The sequence below is a fragment of the Podarcis tiliguerta genome (genome assembly GCF_965153285.1).
Source record: "Podarcis tiliguerta genome assembly, chromosome: 14".
Taxonomy (NCBI): domain Eukaryota; kingdom Metazoa; phylum Chordata; class Lepidosauria; order Squamata; family Lacertidae; genus Podarcis; species Podarcis tiliguerta.
In genome coordinates this window covers 44,765,824-44,790,236 of record NC_139547.1, presented here as the reverse complement: position 1 = coordinate 44,790,236, position 24,413 = coordinate 44,765,824, and the positions used below count along the sequence as shown (strand labels likewise).

The 24,413-nt window shown below is 44.7% G+C and overlaps 2 protein-coding genes across 4 annotated transcripts in view; one reads left to right on the top strand and one right to left on the bottom strand.

Annotated features, from left to right (window-relative positions):
- The window catches only part of ZC3H7A (zinc finger CCCH-type containing 7A), a 29,500-nt gene extending 5,115 nt beyond the window's left edge, over nt 1-24,385 (bottom strand). The window contains exons 1-20 of one of the 2 annotated variants that reach the window (XM_083413390.1): nt 24,284-24,385; nt 19,030-19,133; nt 16,544-16,583; nt 15,143-15,340; nt 14,264-14,422; nt 13,794-13,874; nt 13,672-13,710; nt 13,324-13,357; nt 11,923-12,194; nt 10,858-11,065; nt 9,665-9,729; nt 9,171-9,369; nt 7,799-7,960; nt 6,521-6,717; nt 5,358-5,452; nt 4,595-4,776; nt 3,703-3,779; nt 3,008-3,141; nt 1,757-1,862; nt 966-1,074 (exon numbers count right to left, since the gene is read on the bottom strand). In XM_083413390.1, the coding sequence (XP_083269516.1) occupies nt 966-1,074; nt 1,757-1,862; nt 3,008-3,141; nt 3,703-3,779; nt 4,595-4,776; nt 5,358-5,452; nt 6,521-6,717; nt 7,799-7,960; nt 9,171-9,369; nt 9,665-9,729; nt 10,858-11,065; nt 11,923-12,194; nt 13,324-13,357; nt 13,672-13,710; nt 13,794-13,874; nt 14,264-14,422; nt 15,143-15,340; nt 16,544-16,583; nt 19,030-19,097 (2,425 nt within the window). In that variant the 5' untranslated portion in view covers nt 19,098-19,133; nt 24,284-24,385. The remainder of the gene's footprint in view (nt 1-965; nt 1,075-1,756; nt 1,863-3,007; nt 3,142-3,702; nt 3,780-4,594; nt 4,777-5,357; nt 5,453-6,520; nt 6,718-7,798; nt 7,961-9,170; nt 9,370-9,664; nt 9,730-10,857; nt 11,066-11,922; nt 12,195-13,323; nt 13,358-13,671; nt 13,711-13,793; nt 13,875-14,263; nt 14,423-15,142; nt 15,341-16,543; nt 16,584-19,029; nt 19,134-24,283) is intronic. The other variant, XM_083413391.1, reaches the window with a different exon arrangement.
- The window catches only part of CIITA (class II major histocompatibility complex transactivator), a 1,021,617-nt gene that overhangs the window by 659,449 nt on the left and 337,755 nt on the right, over nt 1-24,413 (top strand). The gene's annotated exons all lie outside the window — the stretch shown is intronic.

The window sequence follows — 24,413 nt, the reverse complement described above, 5'->3', positions numbered from 1 at the left end:
CACCTACTGGAGGAGGTAGGAAGAAACAGGGAATTCCTGGCATGGCCATCTTGGAATGGAAGGAACTGAGGAACTTCCAGCTGCACTGTCTCTCTTTCAGCCCAGTTTGCTCCCACCAAACATGGCTCATACTGGTAGGCACAGAGGAGCCCATTCATACAGAGGCGTTTTAATTTTACTTCCAAGTGAACTGACCCAATGCAAAACAAAAACAGAAAAAACACTTTCCGAAAACGTCTTACAAGACACAATCTTCTGGGATCCAAGCAAGAATGTCGTATGTGCAGGGTTTTGACATGCTCTGCTCTTTGCATAGTTAAAACACATGCACACAAGATGTGACTTATCTTCACATGGAAAAAGCGAGGGGTTATGCAAGAAACTGCAACCAACGCTCCTGTGAATCAGCTTTCACCAACTTTGTTTTTTTAAAATGAAAGATTTTAGTTTTCATGGGTGTAAAATGGGTGCTGAGTGTACCCAACGGCATACTCAGAGACGGTCTGCATGGTTATCTAAGAGATTTGTGGAAGGGTTCACACTGTGCAAAAGTCTAATGCAGTCCCACTCAGATAAAATGGCAGATGACATCTATTCCCTGTCATTTTTTTCCTTCACTAGCTTGCCTCAACCCCTAAATCTGCATGCCTCAGTTTTGCATTGCTCGCTGAAACGTTCTATGATTTGATGAAGTCAAAATACCAACAACATTAACGCAGCATGCCAATTAACTGGCACAGAAGGTGTATAAGGCGAATAACCTAAAGCAGAGTTTGGAAACTGGGTTTATGTGGCATTGAAACAGGACTTATCCAGCCATACTCGCAGACTGCCTGGATCTGGACACCGACATAATAAAATCAAGGCAGATAACAAGGAAAACCCATACCTGAGAGCAGGCAAGGGGGGTCAAAATGCTAGCAGGTGTAGAGTGTGCTTTCCTGCATTGTTTTAAGTTTACTTACTGCCATTCTCCTTCATATAAGTCCACATTTCTCGCTCTTCATGACTGTGAGCAAAGGAGCAGTTTCCGACATACTGACATTTCTTGCCCGATGCAATATGATTGCACAGCTAGATAAGGAAGAAATAAGCTGTTCTCAGAGAAGCTGCATTCTGCATGAGGAACAATTTGACGTCTCTCTCATTCTCTCTCTCTCTTTCTCTCTCTCACACACACTTACACTTTGCAGAAGATGATACTAGGTGCAACACCTATTTGCATAAATTGGTATTGGAGGAACACCTGAGTTTGGTGGATCGTGCCCATCACTTTTACTGATTTTTAGAAAATCAACAGAGCAACCTTAACAAAGTAATGTCTGGAATCTTCCAGTTCACTTTCTGCAGACAGCAAGTGCGGTGAAGGGGTTAAAAAAATGTTGAGTTTTGGGAAAACCTGGGTTCAACCGCCCACTTAGCCATAAAGCTGGTTGGAATGACCTGGCACCAGACACCAACCTCACAGTGTTGTTGTAAAGATAAAATGGGACACACCTCACCCCCTCGTATATCACCCTGAGCTTCTTGGAGGAAAGGGAGGATGAAAATTCTTGGCATGACCTTTGTGGTCCAGCATTTTATTTTATTTTTAATGCTTACAGCCATGGAACATTTTAACACAAAAGTACAAGATCAACTTCTTCCCACAGATTGCGTCAAAGAACCAACTCTGGATTTTCTGTCTCCAAACGAGTAATGCTAGCACTATGAGGAACACAAAAAAGCCAAGCCCAGATTTTAAAGACATGCTCACATCAAACTGCAAAGGCACTTGCTTCTTTGTAGGAAGTGGGCGAATCGTATTCCACTTCTTACGCTCATTCGACATCACCAGCATCACCCGGCGATCTTTGGTCCATCTGTAAAAGGACAAGGCTAATCAGGGGGGAAACTGAATTTGCACAGCATGGCTGTGGCAGAACGAAGCTCACAGCAGGACTTTAGACCCAAACAGTTCCTACAATACAGCTATCTTCAACCTTTGCAGACCCAGGACCCACTTTTAAACCAAACATTCATTGGGGGACCCATTTCCTAATATGTTATCGTATATTTGCAAGGTGCTGCTATCGTGACCCACCGTGGATCAGGCTGCAACCCACCAGCTGAAGACCAGCTCTATAATACATGCTTTTCTTTTTACACAAGGGATGACCAATTAGTTTCCCAGACATGGTTCAATTCCCATCAGCCCCAGACAGCGTACTCAATAGTCTGGGATGATGAGAGTTGTAACCAGCAACATCTGCAGGGCCAAAGGTTCCCAACCCCAGTTTACATCAAGCGCCGCAAACATCATAGGATCAAACAGCTTCAAGTTCCTCTGCCTCTGCAAAGTGGAACTGGCACAAACCAAAGAACCTGTGTTTGGGGCAAAAGGATTGAGACAGACCTAGCTGAGTTCTATGCAGGTTACACCTAACAAAGATTCATTTAAAGGTCTTCTCCCAGATTCCACCTTGAGACTCTTGAGCAGACTGTGATGCCTGGCCTGCTTTTAGGGTGCAGTCAAGGTTAACAGGTCCAGGAACTCAAACAAAAGGCTGCTGTCCTTCATAAAAGCTTTTTTTAAAAAATAAAACAAGGATACCTTGGTTTAGCTCATGCTTTATCTGCACTAAAATAAACCATTAGCCCAGGGTTCACACAACACGCTGAACCAGCAGGCACCAGAGGAGACGCAAAACAGCCACAATCTAGACTCCAGGAACTGCATGTTCATGCTAAGCCACAGTTTGGGCTTGATGTTACACGTGAACTGGGTCTGTATGTTACGGTTTTAATATTGGCAATTCTCCAGCTTAGCTGGTGAGTGGAAGTTTTTATCTGGTAAGGACAGCATCACTGTCATGTTCTGCAACGAGGCAAAATGTATCCTAAAATCCTACCTAAAAGACATAAGTCCCAACCTAGTGATTCAGTTGCCAGCAACCACCCCATGGGCATTCCAACAAGCATCCAATCCCAGCAACTTTGTGGGGCAGAGTGGTGCCACGTGACTTACGGATGCCTTGCCTTTGCGCTACAGTATTTCTTGTTTTTGTCTGGCTCACTAACTTGGCCATTTCTCCAGCACTGTGCGCACACAAACTTCATTTTCAGATTCAGAGATCCGTGCTTCACTTGGCTGCTGAGAACCTGGAAACGAAACGAAAAGCAAGACCGTTTAGGTTTGCAAAAACAGCCCAACACCCCGTAAGCATCCAAGAAGAAAGGAGATAACTGTCTTTTCCTGTACCAACGCTGCCTGGAAAATTAACATCTACTTCAGAGTGGCTCTTCTGCACCAGGGCAGATTAGGAAAGGGGTGACAAGGGAAACTCTGTACCCAGGAAGCTGCCTAAGTCAGGCTTCCTCAACCTTGGCCGTCCAGATGTTTTTTTTGGCCTACAACTCCCATGATCCCTAGCTAGCAAGACCAGTGGTCAGGGATGCTGGGAATTGTAGTCTCAAAACATCTAGAGGGCCAAGGCTGAGGAAGCCTGGCCTAAGTAGTTTGTGACATTTGTCCATATATCCCAATATGGATTTTCCAGGATCTCAGGCAGAGAAGGATCTTTCTCCTGTTCCTGCTACTGGATTCTTTTTCAACTAGCAATGTAAAGACTTGAAACCAAACTTTTGCATCCCAATCCCTGAACTCCAATCCCTTGATTTTCGTGAGCCGGTGTGCTGCTTGGGGCAATCTGAGAAAAATACCTGTGCTCCATGTGCATTAGACTCCATAGCCTGCCAATATTTTTTTGATTCTTGAACAATAGCCTCATGAGAAATACCTGTGGTGAGGGAGACATGCATTTTAGGCAATTTTGATGTTGCTAACCATTGCACAAGCACTACCGAGACCTCCAAGGCTGACATTTTATGAACATTTCAGTATTAGTGATTGACTTTAAAAAAAAAAAAAGGGTTTAAAACAGTAATATAAAGATGTTGCCATATCCGATGTGCAGAACAACCTGCATGCATTGTTTTACTCCCAGGTTAAGCAAAGCTTTCCACAAACAGTTGATTTTGAATAGACATTAACCTTATAAGAGACTGAATCATTTTAAGACAGCTCTTCTGCTTGAGCACAATCGGTTTGGAGAAAGTTTACAGGTATCAGGGCACACCCGAAATCTGGCAAGGATGTCTGCAGAAGGCACTGGCATCAGTTGAGTCTTAGCAAGGAAATGTGCTCTGGAATGTTCATTAATCAGAAAACTTTACTGACTAATAACACAAGCCTATGCATGTGTATTCAGAACAGAAATATGCCACACTATGTTCAGCAGGGCTAACTCCCAAGTAATTGTGCGCATGACTGCAGTCTAAAAACACAAAAGCAGAACCACTAAAAACATGCAGCAAGACTTAGCTCTTGCCTACTTCTTGCTGAAATGCAGTTACACTTCACAGACACATATTTAAGGGATGTAGCAGCAATGCACCCATTCTCATTGTCAGGAAGGTGTGTCGTGTTTTATACCACCCGGGAGTTGGAGTGGGAAGACCTCTCTCAAGTTCCAGAGGGTTTAAGAAGTCTGTAAAAATGAACTTTGGCCATGCACAAAGATGTTTTTAGCACCCATTATTGCACCAGACTTACCTGTCTTACTCTGCATTATCCACACCTGGAGCTCTACAAGACTGTGCGCATAGAAACACTCGTCATCCCGTGAACAGCCATAACGAACTTCATGCCGGCACAAATCTAGCTGACACTGAGCGTGAAAAGGTCGTATCTTAGAATACTTTACTGTCGTTTCCTGCAGAATGTGGACAAGGCACCTAGTTGTTGTTTTAAAAAAGGTGAGCGTCAGTAAAGGAAAGTTTCGGAAAAGCTGCTTCAAAAGATTTTTGGTTTAGGCAATGAATATTTAAGCCACCAACACCAGAAAGAGGTTTATATGCTCCAATTTAAATAAACAGGAGACTCCTGTCAACATTCACTGTGGTCTACCACGGTTTCTTCCTGCAATGTTGCGGAACCTGCAAAACCCATCACCTTAACCAAGCTGAACTTGATTAAATTTGCTTTAATCAATAATACACACCAGGTGTGGGGAGCCTTTGGCCCTCCAGAGGTTGCTGCGCTACGGCTCCCATCATCCCTGGCTATCAGTCATGCTTGCTAGAGCAACATCTGGAGAGTCAAAGGTTCCCCACACCTACTTTAGAACAATTAATCCTACTTAGCATTTGTTTATTACAGAGATGGGGTGTTGAGACTGAGAGGGTGATTTATTTACTCATTCATAGGAATAATTATATACCACCCACAAATAAAATAGATGCAAATGCATCTATAATACACACAGAGAGGTATTTTAAAATTCAGGAGAGACAAGATATAGGGATTATCGACGTACTTGTTGTCTTCAAAGTCGTGCTTAGCAGGGTGAGAGCAGTAAGAGGCGTTGTCCTTGTTTTTGCTTATTATTCTTGGTTTATGCTCAAAACATTTCTGAAAAACAAAAACAAAGCGCTTTATAACAAGAAGAGGGGGAAAGGCACCTGCCTGCTATCAGAAGACGACGACGACGACTTTGGATTTGATATCCCGCTTTATCACTACCCAGAGGAGTCTCAAAGCGGCTAACGTTCTCCTTTCCCTTCCTCCCCCACAACAAACACTCTGTGAGGTGAGTGGGGCTGAGAGACTTCAGAGAAGTGTGACTAGCCCAAGGTCACCCAGCATCTGCATGTGGAGAGTGGAGACACAAACCCAGTTCACCAGATTACGAGTCCACTGCTCTGAACCACTACACCACAGTGGCTCTCAGCAAACTCAGGTAGTGAGTGCCAACGGGACTGAAGCCATTGAAGAACTGGAGGGAGGAATGAGCAGGCTCTAGAGAACCCTGGAAGCTTACAGAAGTAAAAAAGCATCTTTTAAACACCCAACCACCTAAGGAGACCCAAACTACACTGCATTGCAGCTCCAACTTGTACAAAGCCTAACAAGGAAGTCTTAACTACTAAAAGTGGGGACTAGAGGTGCAAGTCAGGACATTCCACTTCAAAAACCTAATTATTCCTGGAAGTTCACCTAGCACAGGGCTGGGGAAGAGGACCCACTGGGGGAAATTTTGATAGGCAGGTGGGGCAATCTAACTCTTAATCACCTGAGGCTGCCCACCTTGAAAAGAAAGAATCGGAGGCACATTCGAAGTATGCTCCAGATTTTTCAATTTCTTCTTTTGCAGCCTGGGCCTAAGTTTAAGCAGAGGTGCAAAAGGGAGATTCCTGTAGCTAAGCTCAGTGGGGATTGAATTAGGCAGCAGGTTTAAAAGGCACACAACGAGAGCCCCTTTGCAGCTTTGTCTTTACCTGGACTATGCCTGGCCTCACAGATGATATGGGGCAGGTGGACATGGGCTGGGTGGGGGAATGGCCTGAGGCCATTAGGACCCCCTGCAGATTCTAATTAGGCCCCTGGGGGGGGGGGGGAGATCCCTCAGTGCTGACACAGCACAACTGTGCTGAATGAAATTCCTTTGCCTGGTTCTGCTTAGCGTTTGTCGATACGCACCTCACAAAGAAACATGAACTGCCCGTGATGCTCCTGCAGGAGTCGGGACACAGTCAACCTGATCTCTCCACTGCCTTCAAAGAGAGCTTCGCGACTGAAGGCCCCTTTGCGTTCTAGAGTCCACACATCTATTTCTTCTTGGCAGTAAGCAAAGGTGCAATGGCCAGGATATCTGCACTCTTCTTCAGCAGCAACATCTGGAAAACAACAGGTCATTAAAGTGAGCTTGGAAAGCCTTTACGCGGCATCAACCCTCCTTTCACCCTCGCTCATGGCTGTACAGCCTCTGCTTCATTCTGGACCACTGGATGGAAACAGGGAGGGGGGTTTCTTTCTGTATTTCCTGCATCTGCCCAGACCCGCATTTTATTTTGGCCAGAGTAAAGTTACAGCGCAGGTGGCACTGTGGTCTAAACCACTGAGCCTAGGGCTTGCCAATCGGAAGGTCAGCGGTTCGAATCCCCATGACAGCGTGAGCTCCCGTTGCTCGGTCCCAGCTCCTGCCAACCCAGCAATTCGAAAGCACGCCAGTGCAAGTAGATAAACAGGTACCGCTCTGGTGGGAAGGCAAACGGCGTTTCCGTGCGCTGCTCTGGTTTTGCCAGAAGCGGCTTAGTCATGCTGGCCACATGACCCGGAAAAACTGCCTGCGGACAAATGCCGGCTCCCTCGGCCAGCAAAGTGAGATGAGCTCCGCAACCCCAGAGTCGTTCACGACTGGACTTAACTGTCAGGGGTCCTTTACCTTTAAAGTTACAGAAAGGGGTTATATACGCCTTACCAAATGGCTGGATGTCGCACCTGAATTCTCACCCACGCCTAACCACACCCCTAATTTCAGAAGCAGCCAGACAATGATAAGCCAGCTTTTCTCTAGCCACCCAAAGAAACGGCTATGAGAGTGGCTGTGCTCTGCCTCCATACCTGGAGGCAGCAATTTTTCTGAATACGTTGTTGGAAGCTGCTGGAGGGGAGAGGGCTCTCGTGTTCAAGTCCTGTCTGTGCATTTCCCATAATAATCTGGTTGGCCACCGTGAGAACAGGAAGCTGGACTGGATGGGGCCATTGGCCTGAACCAGCAGGCTCTTCTTATGCAGGCAATTGGCTAGCTCCTAGCTTCAGTTTTACTTTTGAGAAGTGGAAATAACCACATCAATTTGCAGGGGTTGTCACAGAAATAACGGAGGAAATACTGCTACCCACAACGAGTCTTCAGGAAAGAATGGGCTACAAATGAATGAGCTTAAAATGCATATACCTACAAGTGAAAATCCTCACCTTTACATATATAATACGGTCCCACATACTGTGTTTTTGTTGGCCTTGGCCTAATTTTCTTCCATGATTTATCTTCAGAGTTCTTTATTCTACCTACTAAGATATCCTTCTTACACATGTGCTCTAGACTGGGAAGGTAAGTATAATCCAATACTTTTGGACCTAGAAGAAAACAACAACAGGGAGGGCTTAAAAAGTCTGCCTTGTTATTCGCAGCCATTAACTGTAGAACTGAAGGAGGCCAAGCAGGAAGGTGACCAACCTCAGCTCAGCTTTTAACTTGCATCCTAGAAAGCTAGATCAATATCTGTGCTTTTGCAAGGCTCCCATTTTCGGATTCTCCCCAACCCACAAAGCACAAAGGGCAGCTCGGACACCATGTCAAGCCAGGGTTTAGCATTAAACATGCATGAGCTGTCAAGAGCTTTGGGATCTCATCCTCCTCGATTCAAAAATTTCCCTCTTTGGCACAGAAATCCCTCTTTCAAACAATAGACTGAGGGCAGCAAACTACAGTTTGCCCAACACCAAGACAGGAGGGAAGGAACTGCTGTGTCCAAGTGGAGGAAGTGTCAAATCCTGAGGATCTTGACTACTAATCCATCAGACTGAGATATAAAAAAAACAACACAAGTAAGCATAAAAAAGAACATGTTGCACTACTGATTCATAAGAGAAGGTAAAATTCTTAGGCACCATCAGCATCTTGAAAATGTTTAGACTAGAGCTTTTTGCAGAATGGTTATAAGATTACCAATTATTTCAAACCAAAGAATGATTATTATTCATAACAATTATGACAAGTATCATAAACCAAATTTAATTCACTCTGACCAAAGTAGCCTAGTCTGATTGAAGAAAATTTTAAATTTGTACTTTTTTTGTTTAGGGCTACTCTGTTAGTCAAACTGAGAACATAAACTTATGACGAAGGTGCACAGTATAAATTGGCTTTCACCTGCAGATGTTGTTGGACTACAGATGTTGTTGGACTACAACTCCCATCAGCTCAAGTCAGCAGTGTAATGGGAGCTGTATCCCAACCACATCTGAAGGGTGGAGAAGGCTGGCATACATTATGAAAGTAAAAAGTGATGCTCTTCAGGGTCGCCATTGCACAGAAGTGGTTAAATTATATTGTCTGTTCACAGCAAGTATTTTAAGGATGCTTTTTAGGATCCAAACAAGCAATAAAAAGGTAAGCTAAGGTGATGGAAACAGTTGCAAGCCCTTGTCCATCTATCAAGTATTTTAGTCCTCATCCTAGTCAAGAGAAGCAGAAAAGCATTGACACAGACTCCTGCTATGGTCGCTTCAGCTCTCCCCCCCCCCCCCCCCCCCAGTTAAGTCATCAACTGCTTTTGCTCCTTACCCTTTTTGATAAAGCATGACTGGCAGGCCTGTCTTAGCTCATGTGTGTTTTCCAGGGGATTTCTTGCAACTAGGGAGGGCGTTGTCGACACAGGTATACTAGGGGGTCCGCTGCCAAACACGCTAGAATAGTCATTTCGACCCGGGCTGGAAATCCCAATGTAGTTCTCGGACCCAAACAAACTTGTAGGCCCATTCATCTGCCAGAAGGAACAAAACTGTTTTTTTTTAAAAGCATTCCATCATCCTCATTGTCACCACATTTTTATCCCAACGACCCTCCAAGAAGCTCAGGGCAGTGCACATGGCTCTCCCCGCTGAGAGAAAGCAGTTGGCTCAAGGCCACCCAGTGAGTTTTGAGTCTAAGTGGGAATTTGAACCCAGGTCCCCATGGTCTCAAGCTCATTTGCTAAAAGGAGAACAAACAAGCCAGTGACTCAAATGGATGAATGTTGGAACTGCAAAGCATTTAGAAAAGTTTGTAAAGGTACTTACAAGTCGAAGCGGAGAATTACTGTTTAACGCTGACGTGACATCTCTAGGAACAGAATTGGGTATATCTGTTGGGACCAAGAAAGTCACAGTTTGGGCACACGTTTCACAGCTAGGGGAAGTGCAAAGGGCAATGCCAATCCGTCAGATGAAGCAGACATGCTTCATCCTTGCACAGAACCCCGCCAACTCAACCAAGTGTCTTGGCAAGGAGACCCCCAAATTAGTGTGCTACAAGGGGGCAAACTGTGCCTTGGAGAATTAGGCCGCTCTGCTCCAAACCATTACAGAGAGGACGAGCCCCACCTCTCAGCCGATACCGGGATAGTATATTGTGCTGCAGCAAACAGGAATGAGAGGAGTATGGAAGACTTGCCACTGCTCAGAAACGACAGTCCCCTCCATGATTAGGTACAGGGGAAGGCCGGACAATGGGAGAGATATTCCTTAGGCTCTCCTGCAGTTGCAAGTAAGATGCCCACTCATTGTTCTGGGTAAGTAAACCGAGGTGTAGGTAGGTGTGTGTGTGTGTGTGTGTGTGTGTGTGTGTGTCCCTGTCGTTGATTCCAACAGTAACATTGAGAGTGGGAAGAGAAACAGAAAACAGAAATTACTGCAAGCATTCCTTCTCCTTGGAGATGTAAGGGTATCCTGTCGAATTACTCTACCTATTACAGGATGTCCTTCCAAGTTCACAGAGGCTATCAGAAGTTTAAGAAGCACTGAGGTCAGCAGCTACCTCCATGCAAAAGTATGAGGCCCCTTACATGGAAGCCGCCATCTTTTAACTTTAGTTTCTTTAATAGGAAAAATTGTAACTAAGTGGTGAAGCATCTGCCTAGCATGCAGAAGGTCCTGGGTTTCAATCCCTGGCATCTCCAGGGAGGGCTGGGAGAGACCTCAACCTGAGCTGCTGCCAGTCAGGGTAGAGAATACAGAGCTAGATGGGCCAATGCTCTAACTCAGTAAAAGGCAATATTCCTCTGCTCCCAATCCAAAATGGCAACAACGGTGAACTAATTCACAATTCTGTTAGGAAGCAGAGATTGCAAAGCATTCTGCTATATCAGAAATTATGAACACTGGGTCCAATGAGCCCCACGGCACTGTGTTCTACTATTTCTTAGTAAGACAAAGGCTGCTTAGATCATACAGGCTTCACCTAACAGGGTTTGGTGAATTAAGCCTAGCCTTACCTCTTTTGGAATCACTGATTGAGAAAGTAGTTAAAGAGGAACAAAAGCTGTCCAGGCCAGAAACCAAAGGCTGGGAATACATTTCTGAAAAAGAGGCGGCAGGAACAAATCCAGGCCCGACTGACAATGTCCCGAGCAAAGGGGTAGAGAAAGGTATGCTGGGAGCCATGGTGGCTGTTGGGATGGCTCCTCGGACAACCGTGCTGGGCTAGGAAGAGAGAAGAAAGTTATTTGCTACTAAATGCAGTTAATCGATCTTTCACTTTTAGTGATCTGGTTTTTGTTTTAAGCCTTCTCTGTTGAAGTAGTGCTAGAGCTGGTCTATACATGGAATTATTTTCATTGTGGGAATTGGCATCTGCTGGCTGCCATGGCTGGGAGTGAGGAAGTTCACAACAGGAGTGGCACCAACTTGAGTTCCTGTTCATGATATCACTGGGCAGAGCGCCCATATCCAGGGTAGGTGGTAGAACTCTTCACTTCCCCACAGTGACAAAGGATACATCCCTGAAATCATCTGCTTAGAAGAGTCCAAATAGCATATTCTATAAAAGATCTGTGACCCCAGAGAGCTGCTGCCAGTTAGAGCAGACAATTCTGGGCTAGATCATCCAGCAGTACGATTACATTTAAGGTCATTTCAAGGAGGGAATGCCCTGTGGCAAAATTGAAATGCAGACCGACTCCAACAGACCAATGCGAAGAGGCATGCAAGTCCAGACCTTGAAATCTTGCAAGACTAATATTGCTACCCAGGGTCCTAAACTTGCAAGTATTTATGAATTCATGCTTCAATAAATGGCAAGAGAAGCAATAGGAATAGGTGGAGTCAGCAGCGCTTCTTTAAAATGTGCTTTAAAACACTGTATCTTTGTACAAAGCAGCCTCAAAATACAGTGAGATTAATACTTAAGCTTAAGTCATTTTTAATACCGAACGCCTTGCTCTACTGACACACTTAGAGGCACATCAGTCTGAAGGTATCACAATTTAAGGCTGCAACACATGCGTATAACACCCTGTTCCTTCTGTTGTTTTTATAAGAATAAATGGAAGCCGACTCACCATGACACTTTCCCCAGAATCAGAAACGGAATCAAGCAACTCATCTAGCTCATCTCCAATTATATCATCTCCATCCATGCAGTCTAAACAGACTTCAGGTACAATGAAAGATCCTCCATTTGCCAGCGAGGTGGCAGCGAGTGAACTCTTCTCGGCTGGAAGGGTGATCAGAGACGCCATTGGCAATGGAGACAGATCGCTTGAAACTTCAGGTGTAAAACTGGAAGGGGAGGAGGAGGAAGAAAGAATCTTTTCCTTCCAATTGGAAAAATCTGAAACAGATTTCGATCGGGGAAGAGAGGCATCTTAGAACAGGGATTCTCAGGGATGGAGGCAAACCTCCCAAAGGAGGCACAGAAATAAAAAAGAAGCTTTGGAAGCTGTCTACCAATGGAAGCTGGTTCATGAGAGCAAATGGGTCACTGTCCCACCAACCTCAACCTGCCCTCTCCTGTATGCCTTCGATGAAGAATCCATGGGGGGTGCTGACTTTCAGCTTCCTCCTCATTAGTCTCAGTGTTGCCCTGGTAGTACTAAGGGGGAAGGGCAAAGCTAAAATTAACTGGCTCTGCCTGTCATTAACTCTGGCTCCACCTAATGTTTTCCTCCCTGCCTTCTGCCATAGCTAATGGGCACAAGACACCATTGCTACCGCCTCCTTCCTGAACCCTCATGACATGGCCCTGCCCTGTGGACTAAAGGCCAGTCTGACCCCAGGCTGCTTCTCTCTCTGCCCCCAGCAACAGTCAAAGTGACCCAGGAGTCTGTACACCCCACTTGTCATGCCAATTTTCAACCATTCGTGGAAAACACTGGCAATCATCAAGCACACACAGAGCTTAAATTGCAAAACTCTTCTGAACCCCTCTGCCTCAGCTAGGGACTAATTTCCAAGGCCCTAAAAGAGGAAAAGAGGGTGACTTTTTATGAATGGGAAAGAAGTGCAGCATGTGAATGTCTTCCCCCAGAACAGAGGCAAGGCCCATATTGTTTAGGTGGCCAGGCTGCCAGGGCAAGCTTGGCTAGCGCTTGAGAGAACGCGGACATTTGAGCAACACATGTTGAACTGCAAGGGGGAACATCTCAAGGAACACATCCACAGGGAGCCCATGCATTTGGCAGGTGCATTCAGAGACAGATAACGTCTCGTATATTTCAGCCAATCATCAGGGGATTGGCAGCAATCTGCTTGCCTATCTGGAAGACAATGTATCAGCAATCTACAAGCTGGGGGGATGTAAGGGTTTCTCCCTCACAGTGGAAAACGCAAGGCTAACTGCCATGGAGATTCCCCAAAAAGCAGGCAGGACACAGCTCCCGAGAGCTGTCTGAAATGAAATCTGACCACGTTGAAAGCAGAACTTTTATATAACATTCCCCTTTAAATCCAGGAAGCCTCACCTGATTCAATATCTTCTATAGAAGTATTTGAACTCTGCAAGCAAGCAAAATATCTGTCATCAGGATGTTTGCACAGCAAATGCCTCAGGCAGGCATTTTTCTTTTAAAAACGCAAGCACACAGGCTACTAGGAACCCAAAGGCCACTTACTCTGCATGCTTACACCAAATCAAAGCTTACATCAAAATCATTTTTGCACTGTTCAACAGCGTTGGCTCTAACCCAAATACTTGTAAGATTAAGGGGAATCATATATCTCTTTTTAAGAGTCACATTTTCAATGTACGGACAGGAAAATGAATTCCAGCAAAAGAACTCACTTCACACATGGAAGGCACAATACCTTACCTTACTTGATACTTCTCCAGAAACAGGGTTTGGGGAAGGCTGCAATTAAGCAAACCATCATAAATAACCAACACAGAAGAGAACGCTTACAAAACCAGTATGTAAAAAATGCTTCTACTTACTTTTGCTCTAACGTAGGCTTTTCTTATTTTTAATCCAAGTTTCTGAGCAAGTTCTTGGGTTAATTTTATTACACTTTCGTCCTGTTTTTAGAAAAAAGATAATCCAATCTAAGGAACTTCTGCATAGAAAGGTTCTCAAGTTTTTCATGCAGCAGTGTAACCCATAAATACCCCCACCCTTACTCACTAGCACGTGATCAAGACTTTGCCTGCAACCTCTTTTTCAAGATTCTACAGGGGGGCGGGAATCACATGGCATCATACACTCACCAAAAGCTAAGTGTGAGGTGCTTGATGGCCAGCCATACTTACTGGATTACTGCTACGCTAAAAGTCTATGAACAAACTCCCAAGCTTCCCTAGCAGGGCAACACCCAGGAAAAATATTCCACTGCGCATTGTTCCCACAAACACAGGCAATGACCATTGAATGCCATTTCATTTGCCAACACAGTACATGATCTGCTTACTTGCGGCACTGCGAGAGAGCACTTAGCAACTGCATCATAGGCCTCCTTGTATCTTCCCAATTCTTTTAAGGCTTTAGATTTCCGGTAGAGAGCTCTGAAATTGTTTTCGTTCAGTTTTAAAACTATCCCACAATCTTCCAAAACTTTATCATGCAAGCCCTGCAACAAACAAACAGGCTTAGATTCACTACTAGAATTGAGGACTGAAGGAATGCAATTGCATCTGGGGCGGCGTTGCAGGGAGAGAAGAGAAACACACTTAATATAGCGCATACTATTTTCTAGACCAGGGCTGGGGAACCTCTGGCTCTCTGGGTGATGCTGAACTCAACTCCCATCAGCCAATGGCCAAGAGTGATGGGAGTTGTAGTTTGAGAACATCTGGAGGACCAATGGTTCCCCACACCTGTTTTAGGTGGTGCATAGGGTGGCAACATGTAGAAGACCAGGGCGGGAAATGAACCACAGAAATGCTGGATCTCTGAGTTCTTCTGATCACAAAAAGATAAGTGGTATTTCATGTTGTGAAACCCCAGCTAAGCTTTCCACCTCCATCACTTAGCAGTTAAGCATGAAGCAAGAATCTGACAGCTTTCAGCATCAAAGCTTTATTCCTGGGCTGGATCATAAATTAAAATCCAGCTCCCTGAGAGGTACCACGTGGTCCCCGATAGGTTAAACTAGATGCAAAAAAAAATTTTAAGCCTCTGTGACAAGGGGTTCCTTAAGCTGCTGAACAACCATCCCTCAATAGCTTCTCAGAAAGGAAATTCAGCTCTTGTTCAGGCTTGGAAACATCTGCCCAGTTTCTTAATACAGCACTTATTAATAATAATAAAAAATCCTTTTCCACTCTTCTGGTGTTCACACACCACTCACCTTCTTTGAATAACATGCTATGCGATTAACATGCAGCTTCTCTAATATTTCGTCAGAAATGTGAATCCCTTCAGAATTGGCATAATCTGCTATGTTTAAGGCTTCTGAGTAGTGGTTCAGCGATCCCTCCCACTTGCCTTCACGGTACTCATCGTTCCCTTCGTTAAACAGATTTTTAACAAGCTCTCGTATAAATATCTGAAACACATTTAAAAAAAGAAAATGAATTTATTAGATTTCTTACCCACCCTGCACTGTGAGGTCCCAAGGGCAGGTTACAACAGTACAATAATAAAATTATAAAAAAAATAAGCAAGACAATTCCAAACAAAAACAAGACAAAATTATACAGATTATACAAGGGAGGTTGGTTCCCCAAAACAAAACACCTTAACTATCAAAGGTGAGGGTAAAGAGGTGCGTCTTCATCAGAAGCTGTAGAATAAAGATGATAGACACGCCTCTGCAAAGAGAACATTTCACAATTCTGTGTTACGTGCTCCTAGGCAGATTCATATGTTCGAAAATGCAATAGTCACCTTCTAAAGTGGGACTAGCTGTCTTTTTTTTCCAAGCAGCACCAGCTGTTTACCAGCCCCTTCTGATGCAATTACGACTGAAGTCCCTTAGCAGGAACTGCTGACAAAGCAGCCGAGCAAAAAAATACCAGGAGATTAAAAAGGTAAAAACAACAGCACAGGCACAGGCTCAGGGCCTCTCCCATGGTTTAGGACAGGGGTCAGCAAGGTTTACCTTGCCTGGGCCGGTTCACTCCAGCGGAGATCCCTCCATGGGCAGGATCACGCATGCGCATGAGCACACACGGCTGCGATTTCTGGCGTCTGCGCATGCGCAGACCCTGTTCCCGGCACTGCAGAAGTGAGTCCCCACACTGCGCTGCACCGGTTTAACGCAGAGCGCAGGGACTCGTCGAGCGGGCAGCTCAGTTCGGGGGTGGCTCAGGGGCCGGTTAAATGACCCCCGCGGGCCACTTGTGGCCCATGGGTCTTAGGTTGCCTACTGCTGGTTTAGGAGACGTGACTTCAGGTTCTAGGACAGAAGAAAGGCAATACACTAGAGGAAGGGAACCTTTTGCAGAACAAGGCCAAATTCCCTGCAGTGGTGAGCAGAGCAATACACCAAACCTTTGACATTTGTTGCCTATTTTCTACATCACAGAAAGAGGTATATTGCTATCCTCACCGTCGTGTTCTGGATTACATCTCTCTCAGTGAGCTGCCTCACATCAAACTGGAATAGTGATGTTTTTCACCAAGCATGACCAAACAATAAAGGAAGGATCTAAATCACGTTTTACAAGTCCAAAGAAAGTAATGACTCCCACCCACTGCAAAGTCCCCTATGTCTCTGGTAGTGAAGTTCATAAAAGAACACCATTACCTCATATTGTTCTTGAGTCCCTGGGTAAGGTAAAGTAGACCTGGGGGGGAGGGAAGAGTAAAACACAAACAGAGAGTCAGATCTTACCCAAGTCTTATTCAAAGAGAGGTTTACACATCCAAAAAACTTGCCAGTCAGATATAGGAATAGTAATACATAAATGTTTCCATTCTTAAAGGTAATGTATTTCTCATCAACTGACTTTCTAGTCTCTGCAACTTAAATCCTCTACTGGGCTCAGTTTTCTGCAATCTGCAGAGTCCAGAGTTTATCCCTCAATTGATCAGTTAGGCTAATGGATCAGAAGACTGTGGAGCTTTTAAAATGCAACCAATTAGCTACACTCTGGAATCCACTGCAACAGTCACATAAGTTCTTGCCAGTGGCAAACTGGGTCCTGAAGAGCAGCGGACTATTTTTTAAAAGTACCTTTAAGTGCAGCATCTGCTTTGGACGACAAGGCCTGGAAAGCTCTGCATAGCTCAAAAATGCTGCAGAAATCATTCAGCCCAGAGTTAAGACTACTGGCTAAGAGTGTGACCTACAAGCCAGGAAATGCCCATTGCAGATCTCATCTCAGCCATGCACTCTTAAGCAAAACACTATCCTCTTGGCCTGAGGGCTTACACCCAATAATAGTGTCCTGCCTATGGACACTATTGTGGAAAGGGCTACTAAGGTAATGTACGTGAAGTGTTCTTGACACTTGAAAATAAAATATTTACGTACACACACAAGTATTTTATGTTAAATCAGACGTGGAGAACCTGTGGCCCTCCAGAATATCATTAGTAATTAATTAATTAAAATTCTACACTGCCCTTCCTCTGAAGATCACAGCATGGTTTACAATGTAAAAACACAAAAATACATACCACAATAACAACCAAAAACAATATCCTCACACACACACAGAGTTGAAAAGGCCATAGATTGTTTAATTAGCCAAAGGCCTGGGGGAACATGGATGTCTTTGCCTGGTGCCTAAAGATAGTCTTATAGAATGAAAAATACGGTACATATGTAAACTACTTACATATGTACCGTATTTTTCATTCTATAAGACTCACTTTTTCCCTCCTAAAAAGTAAGTGGAGATGTGTGTGCGTCTTACGGAGCGAATGCAGGCTACGCAGCTATCCCAGAAGCCAGAACAGCGAGAGGGATCGCTGTGCAGCGCTCCCTCTCGCTGTTCTAGCTTCTGGCTTAGCCTCACGCAGCCTCTTCAGGGCAGCGGGGAGCCTTCATCCCACTGCCCTCAAGAGGCTGTGCAGCTATCCCAGAAGCCAGAACAGCGAGAGGGAGTGCTGCGCTGTTCTGGCTTCTGGGGTTCAGAATATTTTTTTTCTTGTTTTCTTCCTCCAAAAACTAGGTGCGTCTTATAGAGTGAAAAATACGGTAACGGTCGGGTAAGTCCCCTTGGGGAGAGCATTCCACAAACGGGAAGTCACTGCAGAAAAGGCCCGTTCTCATGTTGCCACCCTCCGGACCTCTTATGGAGGAGGCACATGAAGAAGGACTTTGAATGATGATTGCAGGGTCCAGGTAGGTTCAGATACTGCTGAACTACAACTCTCATCATTCCCCACAAGCATGGCCAATGCCTAGGGATGATAGAAAATGTAGTTAAGCAACATCCGAAGGGTCACACCTATGTTAGATCATCAAACTATTTTAGAATGTGTTTCAGAGAAAAAGAGAAGAAAGAGGACAAAAGCAGCAAGACTCAGAGGCCTGAGTTGCCAAATCTCAAGACCTCAACTGTGGATTTTCATCCCTATCATATATTGAATGAAGCATCAGGAACTGACCTCAGTGGCTGCTTGAGAACTGCATACGGCTTCAATAACCCTGATCATAGGGATAACGTTGAAAAAGACTGAAAGGGAGCTTTCCTCAAAGCAGAGATGCTCTTTAGTAACATGCTCCGGTGCATTAGCTGCTGCCCTGGCTGAAGGGGGAGCATGTCTCTCTGAGAGGGGCACACAATTTAAGACAAGCTGGGAGGGCCCCCTTGAGCTTGTGGAAAAGGCTTTTCCGCATCCCTCTGCACATGCAGAAAACTACATTTGTACTTGAGAATTTTAATTTCTTTACACCCAAATCCCCCCCCCAAAAAAAAAACACACGAAAAGGAGATGAAAACATGATACTGCCTACAGTGCTACTGCTGAGCCTGGACAAACCAAGACAGACAGCACAATCCTCTGCATCTTTACTCAGAAGTTCAGTCGCACTGGGTCCGACAGGTTTACTCCCAACTAAGTGAGCACGTGATTGCAACCCAAGGAACATTCTTCTCAAAGGCACATGGGACACAGCCAGTTTCAAGCATTGCGCTGCTCATGTGTTTATTCTGAAAGGGCAAAGCTCGCTAATTGTTTGATATGACAACCCCCCCTTTTTCCCCCTAAAGCATCATGTTAATTTAAACCAACCAAACATAACCCATCCACCACACAGGTTTCCAGTCACCAAGGTCTTACTGTATAAACTGCAGCCCTTTCTTAATCTCCTGCAGTCTGATGCTTCTATCCACGGAAACATTGGACATGTTATCATGAACACCCAATTCTTCAGCGTGCAGCTTCTGCAACAGAAATGACAGCGGGTCGTTGGCTTGTATATCAAGCTGTTGGGAGTAATTTATGGACGAGAAGAACAATTTTAATCTCTGAAAAATACAGGCTATAGGTTAGTTCACTAAACCAAAGCTTGGTACTACAGGAATTAGCCTAGCCTCTCTCCTAAGCTCAAGTGCTTCCCCCCACACCTTCCTCTTCAGGCACGGCTGCAAGAAGGAATGTGGAAGCTTTCACTGCAATTTCTGAATGACCACAGTTTGCCATGTTGCTCAAATTCCGAAGACCTGTGGTTAGTTTAACTGCAATTAGTAAAAGAAAAAAAGAAAAAAAGCAACTTCAAACCATTGTAAATAAAATCCATTAACCATAGTTTGGAGTCAGAAGATATGTTCAACCGCAGTTAACCTCCTCCCTGCAGAAAGCCTAGGCTTGTTGTGACACTAAACCATGGTTTACCTTTACATCTGAATACAGCTTATGTGTTCACAAAATGTAAGTAGATAACTTTTAAAAGGAATTCGGCTTAACACATGACACCACCCAAAAGCACATAGATACAGATAACCAAACTGGGTTAAAAAAGGCTCCAGAACTGTCCGTTGGACAAAAATCAATTAAATCTCATGTAATTATTTTTTCCGCAATGCACGAAAGCAACAACATAGCAGACAGTTCCAGAATGATCAGCAAGAGATTGGTATGGTCTCCTTGCACATCACAATATAACCAAGTTAATGACAACTTTGGTTTCTTTGTTCCTCCTTACAAGTACACAAGAGAAACAACCCACAATCCATGGCTTATCATTATATCAAACCAGGGATTATGATTTGTTTCATTCTAAACAAACTATATTAGTAAGCAGACTCAGAATGCACCCCAACTGCCTCTACCCAAGCATGCTCTTCAGTAGTACCTGGAGGGGTGGAAAAGGAAAAAGACATCTCAGTGAGGAGCTACAGGTAGAAACAGTAAACTGTCCCCAGCAGATTCAGACTCTCCCCGTTAGTAAGGAAAGAACAAACCATTAAATTTGGTGTACATGAAAACTGGGCCAATGAAATATTTCTGAAATGCAGCCATAAGTAGTAGCACAATGGAATGAATCACTATAAAGCAGTGTTTCTAAATTGGTTGGTGTATGAAGATCTTAGGAAGGGGGATATATGTGTTTCTAAAAATATGTGCAATATAAGTAAAAAATTAAAAGCCACAACATTTAAATCCATTTCATAAAATAAAATAAATAGGTGAGCCAGGTTTAAAAGTGTGTGTGGGATTTTTTATGGCAGCTAAAGGGGGGGCAAGGGGTAGAAACACTGATTTTGGAGAGAAAGAATTATCTGCAATTATACATATCTGGTTTGGATAGAAATTCTGACTTTCAAGCTTAGGGTAAGAACTGACTTGTCAGGAATTGACAGCAGTCTCAGCTCCAAATTAACTTCCAAAGCAGTCTCTACCAAATGGAGCCATCATTGTCAATTGATTGAATTAGCAATGATTAGTAAATACTCAGAAATTCTACACCTGCTCTTCTGCACACATCACAAGAATTCTGAGCTGTTTCTTAGAATTGCACTGCAATTCCTCATGCTGAGAGACTTCATGGAAAGGCAGGCAACAGTAAACACCAGACCCTCAGCCACTAGATGGGCTGCTACAATCCCCTGTATAGAATTATTGTGCTTGTACTTATAAAATCATTGACAATTCCTAGGCAAACAATCACAACAAAGAGTAGCACCAAGAAACGTAAGAGTATCAGAAACCAGCACATTGAGAAAAGTCACTTTTTATTCCATTATTGCAAAAACAAATTTAGAAGGGGGGCCCTGCATAACCCTGTTAACTATCAAGAGAGAGGAACTATGCCTGACAAAGGGACTGTTTTGATGCAAGCAACCTGTTACCAAATTAGCACAAGAGAGGAGCAGGGGCAAAGAAGTTAGAATGGTGCACCAGAAGGTACCAATTTTGCGTTTTATCCCTCAGTAAATTGGTGTCAACACTGAATTAGGCAACCTTCTAAAATGTCACTCTTCGCGGCAAACTAACCTCTCACATTTCCAAGGTCCCAATAAAGGTAGCTTTGGTTGTGCATGGGGCAGGAAACCTGTGTTCCTCCAAACAGAGGACTACAATGCCTTTTGCTGGCTGGGGCTGATGGGAGGTGGAGTCCAACAGGTTTCTCATCCCTGCTGTGGTGTATGAAATCAGTTAGGCAAACCACTTCATGCATCAGTGGAAGCGAGTTCTGGCCCACAGAAACTTATTATTACAATAAATGTGTTAGTTGCTAAAATGCCACTAGGCTCTAATATTTTTTTGGCTAGAAACCAAATAATAATAATAATTCCAATTGCTGCAACATAAAACTGAAACTGTTATGAGAAAAATGTGAGAGCACAAAAAACTTCTTCAGAGTCACTATTTTATACTGCTCTTTTTTAAAGTGCAGAAACGCTTTTGTATTGTCATGTGGTTCAGACAAATGACATTACAGTGGTGCCCCGCAAGACAAATGCCTCGCAAGACGGAAAACCCGCTAGACGAAAGGGTTTTCCGTTTTGGAGGTGCTTCGCAGAATGAATTTCCTATGGGCTTGCTTCACAAGACGAAAATGTCTTGCGAGTTCCTGCGATTTTTTTTCGCTCCCCACCCCCTTTTTCTAAGGCACTAAACTGCTAATAGCCTTTTAGCAGCTAATCCGCTAATCCCTTAAGCCTTTAATAGCCGCTAAACCGCTAATAGCGCTAATCCGCTAATGGGGTTGCTTCGCAAGACAAAAAAACCGCTAGACGAAGAGACTCGCGGAACGTATTATTTTCGTCTTGCGAGGCACCACTGTATTTTATACTGTTTAACGCTGAAACCACCACAGTTCAGCCCACGAGGGCAGAATAAGCTGCTTGAGGTACACAGAAGTCTCTCTTATATATTATATCCATTTTAAAATTGACTGGAGAGTTCTAGACAGCAAACCTGCCTCGGGGTACAGTAGGAAGATTCAAGATACTGCACTCATTTTGAGATAGGAAAATAATCTAATAATCCCATGAAAGGTCTGCCTCTGCATATATTCAGTTTTAATGGAGAACAGCATCAAAAATGAGCTAAAGGAGAAGCCTGACAGATGGGCAAAGTAGAGTATTTTTTACAGCTTCAGTTTATTGTGTGGCAATTTCTAAAGCAGTTTCTATTTCAGTTTTGCTTCCTATACAATTCAGTATGCTTTTGTTGTCAACATATGGACAATCCAGAGCACATGAAGTATGCTGGCCTCATTTTACTTAATTTACTGGCGTTCATAAGTTGCCTTGCTGCCAAAAGGTGCCCACATAGCAGTATAAATACACTTATTTCACTTCTACCTCATATTTAAGGCAATGCAACAATGGAATAAGGAAACATGTCGGGCAAAATTATATGGAAGAGGCCAGCAATAAAACAGATAAAAAAGCTTGGTGGAATAAAATAGTATTTATGGTCTGCTTAAAGCCTATGAGAAAGGCAGCAAAATTAAGTACTTGCGGATGGAAGTCCATGTGTGGGGCCACCAATGAAACCTAATCAACCTTAGAGGAAGGCCAAACAGTACATGAAGTGTTGCAACAAAAAATTTACAATTACAAAAGAGTTAAGTTTGCATACATGCTAAAAATAAACAGAACCTGAGCAGCAAAAGCAAGCCTGCAGCAGCAAAGTACCAACCAGTCAAGAGGGAATTAAATGATTCCAAACAATGGAACTGGGTTTTAACTGACTGTCAAAATGACAACAAATGGAGGTGGGGTGGAGAGGCAGATGCGTCTCACAGGACACGGAGCTCAAACTTGGGTGCCACAGCCCAAAGGGTCCTCATGAACACAGATCTCTCTTCAATTTAATCTTACAGGAGGGAATTGGTTCCAGTAACAAGGTAATGAAAATGGGATCAGCAAGGACAAAAGAATAACAAGCAAGTAGTAAAGGCACAGTACAAATGAGAAGAATTGGACCATCAGCTAACACCTTTCTTTCTAATGGGGAATGCAGATATAGCCATGCCACGGAAGGGACTCAAGACATCTCAGATCTGCCCACAACTTAAGCCACAGCTACCTTTCTAGGCCATGAAATCATGACAACTGAACTGGTGGGAGAAACACGAGGGGTGGAATGGAAGCCACAACAAGAGAGAGCAGCCATACAGAAACTTCAAAAGTATCTGTGCCCGTTATTAAATCGAACAGTTTTGAACTACTGATGAAAACTCAAGCATTCAACCAAATACTATTACGCTGCTCTCTTTTATGCCAGTAGCTTAGGTGGAAGTTTCGGCAACCTAAAAGTTCATCCTCCTTGAAGATCCAGAGCCTCCATGGGCTGTTATTCACACCACTTCCATATGGAAGTAGTAACATACAAGCGCCTGTAGGCTAGCATTTCTCTTTCTGCCAAACAGCCCTGCAAACTTCCACTAGTGTTCTTCCACACACGTGTACACCCCTTTTAATAAATGTCCTTTCGGCATCGCCAGCCACCAGAAGAACTTTGCGGGCATCTCATTCAACCAGACGCTCTCCTAGCATCTTCAAGGCAGAGGAGGATCGGCGGCAACCACAGCTCCCGCTACACCTACCAAGGGCGCGCGCCCGGGAAACCAATCTGCCCTCGCCTCCAAGGTGCCAACGGGACTTCGGGGAGGTTCTTCGGCCTCGCCCGCATTTGAGCTTCCGCGCGGGAATGCCGAGCACCATCCCGGCTCCCTGCCCCAAACCACCTCCCGCGACGTAGCCTCTTCTTGACCCGTCAAACCAAGGAGCACCACGTCGCGCGCGCCTCCGGAAGGGCAAGATCCAGGCTCAGGAAGGCTTGTGCCGCTATTTACTATTATTTATTATTATATTTCTAGACCGCCCTTAGCGTGTCCCCCCCCCCAAATCTGGACATTATTAAAGGCCTGTCTCCTCCTCCGCCCCCCTTTCCTTGGGGCCACAGGCACCCCTTTCCCTTCCCAAAGAGCAACAAGGGGGCTCCTCATGAGCCTCGTCCACCTCCCCGCCCCCAGCCCCGGCCTGAGGCGGGAGGCGGAGCCGCGCCACCATCCCGCTCCCTCGCAGGCCTTGCCGGGCGGTGAAGGCCTCTCCTTGCCTCGGGGCGCGGGCCTCACCTGCTCCCTCAGGCCAGGAGGCCGTGTAGCTGCTCCTGCTGCTGCTGAGGAGGCGAAGACAGCGCGGCGGAGGCACGACGAGCCAGGCCCCTTTCTCTGCCTCTCCGTCTCTCTCCGCGCTTCCTTCCTC